This window comes from Arvicanthis niloticus, chromosome 1 (assembly GCF_011762505.2).
Source record: "Arvicanthis niloticus isolate mArvNil1 chromosome 1, mArvNil1.pat.X, whole genome shotgun sequence".
NCBI lineage: Eukaryota > Metazoa > Chordata > Mammalia > Rodentia > Muridae > Arvicanthis > Arvicanthis niloticus.
This window is the reverse complement of record NC_047658.1, coordinates 132444087-132457004: the sequence shown is the minus strand read 5'-3', so window position 1 is coordinate 132457004 and position 12918 is coordinate 132444087. Positions and strand designations below refer to the sequence as shown.

At 40.5% G+C, this 12918-nt stretch overlaps 1 protein-coding gene across 1 annotated transcript in view; it reads left to right on the top strand.

The window, feature by feature from the left end:
- Window positions 1-12918, top strand: part of Pgm5 (phosphoglucomutase 5) — a 178447-nt gene that overhangs the window by 17378 nt on the left and 148151 nt on the right. Inside the window, exon 2 of the mRNA XM_034489577.2 lies at window positions 6405-6567. Coding sequence (XP_034345468.1) covers window positions 6405-6567 — 163 coding nt within the window. The remainder of the gene's footprint in view (window positions 1-6404; window positions 6568-12918) is intronic.

Below are 12918 nucleotides of genomic sequence, written 5' to 3'. Positions count from 1 at the left end.
AGGATACTGATTTTATATTCATTTGCAGATTTTGTATTAATTTGTTAAGTCTACCATAACAAACGACCCGCTTAGCTTAAAACAACAGCAACTTCCTTTCTCACAGATCTGGAGCCCAGAAGTTGAAATAAAGGCATTGGCAGGGCCGCACTCCCTGGAGACTCTCTGGAAGGATCTGTTCCATGGCTCTTCTAGCTTCTGGTGGTGGTTGGCATTCTTTGGCTTCCTGGGCTTGTGGCCACATTGCTGAGCCACAGCCATCTTAGCCTCTGTCTTCACCTTCTCTCTCTGTGTGTCTTCCCCTCTGTATATCCATGCTAATACAAAGGGCTGACCTCCCATGATGGAACTGGTCCAGATGAATCAACCTGCTACCTGGCTCAACATCCCAGGGGAATGCTGCCATATTGCAACTTGGGGTTGATCTCTACCGTCAGCAGATTGGACACTCAGCAGGGAACGAGGTCAGATCAGCCTAGCTGAACCAAAACCATGCGTCTGAGTGAATGAGTAACCTCGTTACCACGGTGGTCACTTTCCTCATGAGGTCTTTTGGACAGTGTGGGGAATGGGTAGGGAAAGAGGCTTGCTGGGAACTCATAGACGGGGCCATCACACCTTGTTTATTGTGTTGTTTAATTTTGGTCAACGTGACACAAAGTAGGCTGACCTAGGAAGGAGGAATGTTAGTAGGAGAATTGCCTCCATCGGGTTGGCCAGTGGGGACATCTGTGGAGGCGTTTTCCTGATTGTTAATTGATGTAGGGATGGCTGGCCTACTAAGGGCAGTACCATCCCTTAGCAGTTGGGCCTGTACTGTGTAATAAAGGTATGGGCAGTGAAGGAGAAGCAGTAGGCAGCACTTTGTCAAAGCCTCTTCTTGAGCTCCCGACTCCAGGTTCCTGACTTGAGTGCCTCCCTTACTTCCCTCAGTGAAGGAATGTTCCTTGGAGCTGTAAGCTGAAAGAAACCCTTTCCTCCTTAAGTTGGTTTTGGTCATGATTTTAGTCCAGAAACAGAAACCTAAGTAGGACAGAAGCCCATCACTTACTTGCTCACTTCTAGTGCCCTTCACTCTCCTGTGGCCCTCTACTGACTTTTTGTGGGCTGCTAATGGTTTGCCGCAGCTGGGCAATTAAGAATTAATTACTTTTTAATGGCTAAGTAGTATTCTATAAGTTTTTTTTCCTACTATACTCTGTCTAGCTGGCTCTTTGTTATGGGACAAGATTGTTTTAAAATTTTCATTTTTAAGTAAATACACTATAAGACATGTCTACCACGTATACACAATTTCCAATTTTATTAACTTATTCATTAACTAATTGATTTATTGTGCCAGGGATGGAATCAATGACTTCATGAAGCATACTAGGCAAATGCCTGGACACTGAGCGCTACCTCAGCCTCCCGTCTACCAGTTAAAAATATGTTTCTTTAAGAATCAGTATAGATGATGGGGCAGACAGACACTTATGAATCCAAGTCACTAGCACTTTATAGTGACAAACTGAACAACTTTCTTTATTTCTACAGCTTCTATCTGGAAACTATTAGCCCCTGACAGCCTTCTCCTGGTCTTTAGCCTCTGCTCTCCTCACTCCTCCCACTTGCATTGGCTTTCAACCATTGTACACAGTCTTGTTTCCACAAAGACAGTTTCTTTCAAGTATGTTGTATACTATGATAATGGAGACCCCCCATCCCCCGTCTCTCCCTCCCTCATCCTGCTGGTCTCCTTTCTCGCTCAGTCTTTCTGTTTTCATGTCATTCATACACACACACACATACACACACACACACACACACACACACACACATTCACATACTCACACATACTCAAACATATTCTCACACTCACTAATACATACACACACACACACACACACTCACTCACTCACCAAACACACATGTGGTCTTATGCATCTTTTTGAGATCTGGAATCCACACATGAGAACAGAGTGTAATACTACTTATCTTACCGAATTTGGCTTATTTTGCCCAATGGAATTATTGCCAGTCGCATCTGTTTTTCAGCAAAGAACCTAACTTCATTCTTGTTTATGCTGACCCCCCTGCCAGGCTGAGCCCATACTTTGTCAGTTGTGAATCATATTTCAGTGAACACAGAACTGCAAATGTCTCTGTGGAATGCCGGCCAGCACCTACTGGGCATGCTCTGAGGAGTGGTACAGCTGTTAGAACTTTTTTTCTACAGAGGTTATATCAGTTAACATTCCCACTAACATGGTCTGATGCCTCCTCTCTTCCTGACCCTGGCCATCATTTGTTACTCATGGTAGTCTGGTGACTTTCCTTGTGGTGGTTTCCCGTATGGTCAGTATGGTGTGAATGGAGGCTCTGTAGTTTTCATTTGAACCGTCTTGACGGCCAAGGATGCTGTCCAGCTTTTCATGTTTGTTAGTAACTCACAGAGTTTGCATCGAATAGCTTTTAGTAACAGAGCCTTTAGTAACTATTACTTTCTTTATGTTGCTAATTCATCTTATCTTTTTTTTTTAAATATTTATTTATTTATTTATTTAATGTATATGAGTACACTGTTGCTGTCTTCAGACACTCTAGAAGAGGTCATCAGATCCCATTACAGATGGTTGTGAGCCACCATGTGGTTGCTGGGAATTGAACTCAGGACCTTTGGAAGAGCAGTCGGTGCTCTTAACCACTGAGCCATCACTCCAGCCCCCTCATCTTATCTTTTAATGTCTCCCTCAATTTTTTAAATTATTCATATATTCTAGACACTAATCCATTGTCAAATATATATTCTAAGTATATAAGGCAATTCAATAAGATAGTAGATTACACTTTATACTGTGTATTAGCAAAGGCGTTGTCCTGTTCTGTTGATTCTCTCTTTCTTTGATTGTTTTCTTGGTTGTGAAGAAGTTTTACGTTTCACACAACCCATCTGCCAGTCCTTGAGACTGGTTCCTGAGCTGTTGGATTTCTTTCCTCCCTTGCCTTGCTCTGGACATGATCCGGCTGTTTCCCTCTAACAGTATTGGAGTCTCAGGCCTCACATTGAAGCTTCAATCTATTTTGAAGTGATTTCTGTACAGGGTGAGAGGTAGAAATCTAGTTTCTTGTTTCTGCACGTGGATAACCACTTGGACATTCAGTATTCCTAGCACTATTTATTGAGGAAACTGTCTTTCCTACAATGTATGTTTCTGCAATGTTGTCAAACACAGATAGCTATAGCTGTGTGGAGGGTATGTCTGGGTTTTTTCATCTGTTCTGTTGAGCACATGGCTCTGTTTGTACCAGTGCTGTGCTATTTTTGTTACTGTGGTCCTGTAGTGGAGCATGAAGTCAGGTGTGATGATACCTCCAGCACCGTTTTTCTTTCTCAGGCTATTTGTGGTCCTTGTACTTCCACATGAATTTTAGGGTTGCTTTTCTACTTCTGTGAAGAATGCCATTGGGACTTTGTGGGAGTTGCATTGAATAGCTTTTAGTAATAGAGCCTTGGTCACTTTATCATTGATGCCAATTTATAATATCTTCTTTTAATTTTATTTTTAATTAATTAATTAAATTTATTAAAATCAAATATGCAAACATTCTTAATTAATTTTAATTAATTCATCATTTAGTGAAAACTAATTAGTTTTACTGCTTTGATTGATTATTTTTAAAAATATTTATTTTATTTATTTTATGTATATGAGTGAATGCACCGTTGCTATCTTCAAACATCCCAGAATGCACCGTTGCTATCTTCAGACATCTCATAAGAGGGCATCAGATCTTATTACAGATGGTTGCTGGGAATTGAACTCAGGACCTCTGGAAGAGCAATCCGTGCTCTTAACCACTGAGCCATCTCACCAGCCCCCTGATAATTAATTAATTAATAATTAATTAATCTACACCCCAAGTGCTGCTAGTGTCTTGCTCAAGTTCTTTCTCCAGAGTTTTAAACTTTCCAGTGTAGCAATCTGTCCTTTCCTTAGTTGAGGTTATTCCTAACTCCTTTACTCATTGGTTTCTGAAGCTCTCCTGGATTGGATTGCATTCTCGATTTTCTTTCTCAGCATGCATGTCCGTGGGATAGAAAAAAGCTGTTGATTTGTGTGTGTTGGTTTGCACCCTGCAGCTTTGATGAAAGCATCTACCAGGGCTGAGAGTTTTCCTGTGGCATCTTTAGAATCTGTCATGTGCAGAATTACACCATCCACTAATATAGATCAGGATCATTTGCTTCTTTTCCCAACTATATTCATTCTCTTCTCTTGTCTTATTGCACTGGCTAAGGCTTCAGGACCATATTGAATAAGAGTGGAGAAAGTGTACACATTTGTCTCTTCTGACTTTGCAAAGAATGATTTCAGCCCCCACCCCCACCCCCATTTAGAATAAGGTGGGGTAAAGGTCTTTTACATCCTTTCCTACACTGGGCTGTGTTCCTTCTGAGTTTCTTCAGGGCTTCATCATGAAGAGGATGTTGGACTCTGTCCGAGGCTTTTTCTGCATCTGTCATGATTATGTGATTTCCATCCTTGAGTCTGTTGATAAAATACACATTTATTGATCTACATGTGTCAAAACCTTGCTTTCTGGAATGACTCCAACGTGGTTGTGGTGAGTAACATGGAGTCAAATACAGTTTCCAAGTTTTTTTTTTTTTTTTTTTTTTTTTTTTTTTTTTTTTTTTTGAGAATCTTTGTATGTATATTCATCAGGGATGTTGGCCTATAGTTTTCTGTTTTTTTGTGTGTCCTTAACTGGTTTGGTATTAGAGGGATTCTGCCTTTGAAAATGGGTAACAGTGTTCCTTCCCTCTTTATTTTATGAATTAAATTGAGGAGCACTCGTGTTAATTTTTTTTTAAAGGTCTGGCAGAATTCAGCAGAGACTAAGCTTGGGCTTTTAGAGTTGACAGACAGTTTTTTACTGTTTCAATCACCTCTTGACTTTTTCACCTGCTCTGCTTTTCAAAGTTTTACTTCTTCTCTACTTAGACTAGTGTTTTTCTACTTTCACCCCTTTAGTAGCATAGCTGATGTCCAAGCTTCCCTACCCTCACCAGGACAGTCTGGCAGTCCGTGTGTCCTAGTTTCATTTCTACTGTCATAAAATTTCCTGACAAAAGCAACGTACAGTTCCAGGCTACATTCCCATCACTGTGAGGAAGTCTAGCCAGAAACTTTAGTCACAACCTACCCACAGTCAAGAACAGAGAGAAATGAATCCATATGTGCTTTCTTGCTTCCGATCACCTTGGTTTCTCCACTCTTACACAGTTCAGGACCTTGACTAGGGAATGGTGCTGCCTACAGTGGTCTAAGCCTCCCCATATCAGTTAATTAAGAGAGTCCCCCACAGGCATGCCCACAGGTCAATTCAATGTAGATACTACCTTATTGAGACTTTCTAGTGGCTCTAATTGTGTCAAGTTGACAAAGGTAGCCACCACATCATCAGGTGTGTCATCTTCCACATTCTTCTTTCCCAGTGTATTTTTCATACAGAACTTGTTCATTAGTTTTAATGCTAACCAATTCACAGATATTTACTACACACTCACTGTCTCTGCAGGTTTGTTCTTGGTTATTTAGAATAAATAATTCTTAGGGGTTATGCATAGTGGGTAAATAAATAATAATATGGAAAGTATTAGGTGATAATATATGAAATAGAAAATTTATCAGATAATTAGAAAGCCATGCAACATGGGGACTGTTCAGAGGGCTGTCCTGGTTTCTATCTCTCACATTGGAGCAGAAACTCAAAGGCATGGTAGCAAGAGCAGGATGTAACTGGTTACATTGAATGCTCAGTCAGTAAGCAGAGAACTACGTGTGCTTCTCCTCTGTGGATTTCTTCTTTTTATCTAGTCTAAGACCAAGCCCATAGAATGTAACAGCCATTTAAGGCAGGTCTCCCTTCCTCAGTGAACCTAATCTAGACAGTCTCTTATTGATGTGCCTGGAGATTTGTTTCCATGGTGATTCTAAATGGCACCAATGTGGCAATCAAGAGTAAAGTATCACACAGAAGAAGCAAGAGACGTAGGAAGCAATCCTTTTCCCTTTGTCATTTCTAACACCTTCATCATTATAGTTTCTTAGTCAGACCTAAAGCAAGAACTTATGTGAGCTCAACAAACCTGTTGGTCATCAAAAGTAGGTATTTCAAACTACCTGAAACCAATGATCCTTAAGTAATTATTAGTTGGCGGTGGAAGACTAGATATGAGTACCCCAAATGGACTTGGAGACTTCGGGTGGGCAGACAATACTTCTTTTATTCAGCTTTCCACTCAGTTCCGTTGGCTAGAAGATCAATTATCTCTTGACAGAGCCTGAGCTACTTTCCTGTTGAAATGCCTTCAATTCTGTGAACTTTGGACTGAGTTTTTTCCCTGTATTTTTTAGATTGGTCGACTGATTATTGGGCAGAATGGCATCTTGTCGACACCTGCAGTCTCCTGCATCATCAGGAAGATCAAAGCAGCTGGTGGGATCATCCTAACAGCCAGCCACTGTCCTGGAGGACCAGGGGGAGAGTTTGGAGTGAAGTTCAATGTTGCTAATGGAGGTACGTGGTTCCAAATATGCGTTAACTGATACTGTTTCTCATATAGTCTCATACTCTCTGATGATAGGCAGGCAAAGTGGAGAGGAATCAGTTCAGAAAAACTGAGTGAGATGCTCAAGGAAACATCCAAGGATATGATTTCAAGGAAGTAAAATAAAGCCTCTTGGATGCATAGGGCTAGTCTCTTCATCACCTGTATGTGAAGCCAAGTGAAAGACTGGATAGTTGACAGTTATCTGATACAAGAGGACTCTAGAAGTTACAGTTAGAACATACCCTGAGGGTCATTTAAAACAACCCTTTCATTCTGCAAATAAATGAATTGAAGCCCCAGGAGGCTGAGTTACTGTGGAAGGCCACAAGGCTGCTCAGAGAGGGACAAATGATTTTTAGCCGAAGTCTTGATCTCAGTGGAGACTTTTGCTTTGTATGTAAGGTCATTTAATTTGTTCCTAAATTTATAGAAATGCATAGACTGTCATAAATGGACTCCAGCTATCCATTCCTGTGCTTTTCTCAGTTTGGTAATCATTTCCACCCTCTGTGTTATTTTAAGGCAAAATTCATCATGAAGACACTTCATACCTAAATATTTTTGTGTTAATTTTTTAAGAAAGACTCATTCTCCCACAACTATAGCAACATGCTGTGCTGTTTACTTTTCTTGTGACAAACTCCTGACATGAAGCAACTTCAGGAAAGAAGGGTTTATTTTGGCTCACAGTCTGAGAGGACACAGTTCCCCATAGAAGAGAACAGCGTACAAGGGGAGGAAAGTGAGGCTGCTGAGTGGTGTGGGGAGGAAGAAGGGAGCAAAAGTTGGCCTCTTTGTATTTCCTCTTTGTTCAGTGTGAAGCCTTAGTCCATGGAATAGTGCCCTGCACTTGGGGTGGACCTTTCCTCTTCAACTAAACCTTTGTAGAAACACCCTTAAGACATGTGTCTCCTAAGTGATTCCAAATCCAGTCCAGTTGACAATGAAGACTAACCATCATACATATCTAACAAAAATAACACCAATCCTCCAAAACCATCTGAAACCTAATCTCTAGTCATTTTCCCCTGTGGTGATTATCAAAGTGTTATTTACATCTGTTTCATTTAAAAATAAAAGTTGCGTCGCTCGTGGGGGGCCCAAGTTCTTCTGATCAAGCCCCCCCAAATAAAAGATGTACATCAAAACTATACATTTGTTTGCTATGACTCTTCAATCTTTTAAAATCTAGAATATCAAGTATGTTTGCTTTATGAGAACATAAGCTGAACTTTAATTTAAAAAGTTATTATTGTGAATTATTCCCGGCATCAGGGAAAACAGCACAGCAGTGAACTGAAAGAAGAAGAATTTGTTATTGTTCCTCTCCATGGCCACTTTGTACATTATTTAAAAAAAAATAAACTATTCATAAATCATTCATATTGAATGTTAACATACACATACATGCACACCAACACATACATAGACACAGACACACACCCAGACACAGACACACACACTACCCACAAGGAAAAACTAGAGCACATCTGCAAGTGTTAAGGATGTAATCAACACTTAATAGTATAGAAAAATCACTAAACCACAAAAGTAGACACAAAAGGTGGAAGAAAGTAACAAAGAGCCAAGGAAACAGCCAGAGACCAGTCATCTGAGTAGGCAGGGTTTAAGTACTATGAGTAATACCCCAGAATGTACATGGATTAACTTCTTCAATTAAAATATGCAGAGTGGCTGGATGGCTACAAAAAAGAGCCATCTCCTTGCTGTCTGTAGTTGACTCTTTGAAGCTTTAAGAACACACATGAGTCGAAAGGGTAGGAGCAGAAAAAGATAGTTCTGGAAGATAGACACCAAAGGAAATCAAGGCTGGTAACATTTAGACAAACTATAACTCAATTCAAATAATTATTGCAAGGTAAAAATAAGGTTCACTATAAGGTTCACTAATAAGGTAGAAATGGGTTCACTAAGAACCCATAAGAATTATGAGTCTCTATGTGCACAACACTGAGGCTCCTGAATCTTAATGGATACAAAGGAAGAAATGGGTATCAGGATAACAATAGTAGGGTACGTCAGTATCCCATTTTCAATGATGGGTAGATCAACAAGACAGAAAGTTTTCAAGAAAATATGGGATTTGAATTGTCCTTTGTACCAAATAGACCTCACAGGTATGAATAGAACTTGCTGTTTACGGTAGCAGGATATGTTCTTTCCCAGGACATGTGGAATATTCTTTAGGTAGAACACATGTTAGACTATAAGATAACAAATTCAAGAATCATATGGACAGTTATTGCCTTATATTTGCTAGGATGGCTACTATGAAAACAGTAAGAGATAAATGTTTGAGAGGATAGGGAGAAGGAGAAAGCCAGAATACTTGGCAAGAACACAGATTGGAATAACCATTAAGAAAACAGTATGGAGAAAGAATGGAACTCCCATATGAGCAAGCCATTCCTCTTCTGACTCTAAATGCAATGATGTTGGATCACTACAGTGCAAGGAAATCTGCACTCTCATTTTCTTTGCAGCATTACCCACAATTGCTAATGTCTTAGTTAGGGTTTTACTGCTGTGAATAGATACCATGATGGAGGCAAGTCTTATAAAGGACAACATTTAATTAGGCTGGCTTACAGGTTCGGAGGTTCAGTCCATTATTATCAAGGTAGGAGCATGGCAGCATCCTGGCAGGCATGGTGTAGGCAGAGATGAGAGTTCTACATCTTCATCTGAAGGCTACTAGTGGAAGACTGATTTCCAGGCAGCTAGGATGAGGGGCTTAAAGCCCACACCCACACTTACTCCAACAGGGCCACGACTTCTAAAAGTGCCACTCCCTGGGCCAAGCATATACAAACCATCACAGCTAAGGTATAGAAACATTCAAGTATCTGTTAATAGTTGAATAGATGAAGAATGTAATAGACACATGATGGAATGTTATCAGCCTTAGAAAGGGATATACTTTCATTTGTCACAACATGGATGGACCTGAGGGCATTCTGTTATATGAAATATTACTGTACCCACAAGGCAGCAGCTGACAATGGTCTGGTCTGTAATTCTAGTTCCAGGGGGATATGATGCCCTCTTCTGGACACTGTGGCCACTAAAGACATTTGGTGCACAGATAAACATCAAGGTGAAACATCCATACACATAAAATAAAAAGTAAATCATAAAAACAAATGAAGATTCACCATGTTTTCTGACTTGTTTCTCCACTTAGAGAGGGTGATAATTCTCTACTCGTGTTATTGAATATTAAGCTCCATATAACATACCCAATATGTTATATGTAAGTTTTCATACATGTACGTTCACATGAGGACCCCATAGTCCTGTCTATGACCAAAACCCAATAGAGTTAGAATCAGGCTGATGTTCTGGGGTTAATCAGATGATGGAAAGTGCCAATGTAAGAGTACAGGGTGTGTCTAGAGTCAGGCAGGCAGATGATTTTGTGCACTGCAGGAGCTGCAGTGTGCCTGGAAGTCAGATGGATTCAAGGCAGTAGTAACAGTGGTGACAGTGCCAGGCAGCGGTGACAGTAAGTGAAATAAGTCACAGGGATGAAGCATGTTAAGAAGCTTCTAAAACATTAAAATGGTTTAGCTAGCCTGTGAAATGATGGCTTCAGTATGTCATCTCCCCATGTATAGGTCATTGTACTTGGCTCAGATGTGCTCCTGATCCTGAGGAAATCAGCATGGGTGACCAAATGATGCCACAGATCATTATGTAACTGGCTAGAGCTTGCTTTAGCTTCAGAATCCAGTGTGCTTTGGCATTAGACTTCAGACTTCATAAAAATGATATACATAGCCAAATAAATGCAGTATGGCACACGGAACATGTGTGCGCACTGTGTGTGTGTGTAGTAAAAACGTCTTTAATCTGGCAAACCTAAAAATGTAAACACAGAACAAGATTCATTTTACAAAAACTTTGGTGAAGAGTAAAGAGTGGTAAGGAGGGTCCAGGGTGATGATCCAACAGTTAAGAGCATGCACCCCCATGCCCTTCCACAGGACCCAAATTTGATTCCCAGCACCCACACATGACTCACAATCGTCTGTAACTCTGGCGCCAGTGGATCCAAACCCCCTGGCCTCTGTGGACACCTGTATTCATGTGTACAAATCTACACACACACACACACACACACACACTTAAAAAGAATAAAAATTAAATAATTTAAAAGTGTTTAAAAATTGTAAGGTGTATGTGTGTGTATATGTGTATGTGAGTGTGAATATGTGTGTGTGTGCACATATATATGTATAATTATGTGCATACACGAAGGCCAGAGGTTGACATCAGATGGCTTTTTCTGTCATTGTCTACCTTGTCATTTGAGACAACCTCTCTTTCACTGAACTAGGAACACAGTGATTGGCTAGCCTGGCTGGCCAGTGAACTCAGTTCTTCTATCTCCCTGCCCTTGTCCCCTTGCACCAGAGCTAAAGGTGTAAATTGCTATGCCTGGATTTTAGGTTATGACTGTGCTGAGGATCTAAGCTCTGTAGCGGGAGGTACTAAAAAAGACGATCAGCAGGCCGCCATGTTCCCGCACTATGCCCAGCACTGACTGGAGCTCCAGGGCTCCAAAATCTCACCACCCAGCTCGTGAAGTTCCCACTGGTGGGTCACTACCACGCCATTCCATGCCATTCCCGTGCTTCAAAACCCCTACGGCTTTGTGGGACACATCATGCAAACCCATGCTTTGCTGCCGAATCTTTCTCTCTTCAACTCAGTTGAATCGCGAGAAGAAAACACCACACAAACTTTGTGTAGAAACAATAGTAACTCAATCTCTGGGCGCAACAACTAAAACTTAATCTTGTAAACCTTATTAAATCCAATTCCTCCGATGGCTGATAGGTGGCCATGGAATCAGGAAACCCTATAAGCTGCATCTTGCCCACGCGCTATCCCGGTATCAAAATGCCCTCACTCTTTCCTCCTCCTCTCTTCCTCTATCCAACCCGGAAGTCCCGCCTCCTACTCGCCCAGTGATTGGTTCCTTTATTCATTAGGGGATGGTTCACAAGAAGTCCTGGGTACATGACTCATTCCTTGTTCCAGACGGCTCCTCCCAGGAGAGCAGAGTTAACATTAGAATACAAACGGCACAGACCCATCCACAACAAGGCTCAGTTGTGTGACAAAGCACTTTACTGACTGGTCCATCTCCCAAGCTCTTCTGTGTGCTTGAGGTTCTTACCTCAAGTTAAACAATTGTTGATGTAAACTATGAGGATCTCCTGCAGGTCATGCTGGGTAAGGCCTTGTTCTTTTTTTATAGGCATTGCCTCCTACTCTAAGAAAGCAGCTTTCTTCATTACGAATGTATTATGAACTGTATATATTATTAAATGTTTTTCTAATACTTGTATTAAAAATGTAAGAAAGAACATCTAGGCAGCATAATTTATTTAATACACTACATCAAAATACTTCAGTATATAAATACAAAACATTATATCCTGTAACTAAAAATTTCGATATGCATTTTACAATTGTAGCAATTTACAATTTTAGTTTAATAGCAACATTTTCAGGTACTCAGTAGCTAAATAGGGTGGATGGTCATCATATTGGACACTATGGCTTTTTGGATTGGGAAATGAAGTAAATCTAGAAGCAATTTCTGTTCAGTGGAAAGTTACAATAGAGTCAGCAACTATGATTCACACACAAAACTACCTAGCTGTCTTTTATATTGTAGGCCATTCTGTAGTGAGAATTCTGGAATTCTGGAATTTTGATTCCTTTAAAAAAACACAGAAGCATTACAAGAACATGTTTTTGTTTTAATCCCAGGTGTGGGCTATGGAGCTGCTCCACAGCAGCTGACTATGATTTGCCTCATGCTCTAGCAGAGCTGTGGTTTTTACCAGCTGCAGATAGTTTCTGTGATTGTGTGACATTTGGAATTCTGGGAATTTTTCAGTGCTAGGGTCTTGAGAGACAGACAGGGTTGGTGGTTATTCAGGGAGGTTGGTTGCAGTTTGTTAGTCGTTGTGCTCAATGAGGAAACAAGAAGAAATAAATTAGATTCAGAACTAACTCTCTCTGTCTCTCTCTCTACCTCTCTGTCTCTCTTTTTCCCTTATTTTTCACTTATCTAGTGATAGAGGGTGAAACCAGGGGATAAAGGGTGGGAAAAAAGACGAATCCACAAAGTTTTTAAGACCAGCCATAACATTAAATTTATTTATTTATTTATTAACATTCTCTAAGACCAAACCAACAAAAAACAACTAAGGCTTGTGTGAAGATTCACGTGTTTAAAAAGAGGAGGAAACCGACTACTGACTTCATGCTCTGCTCAT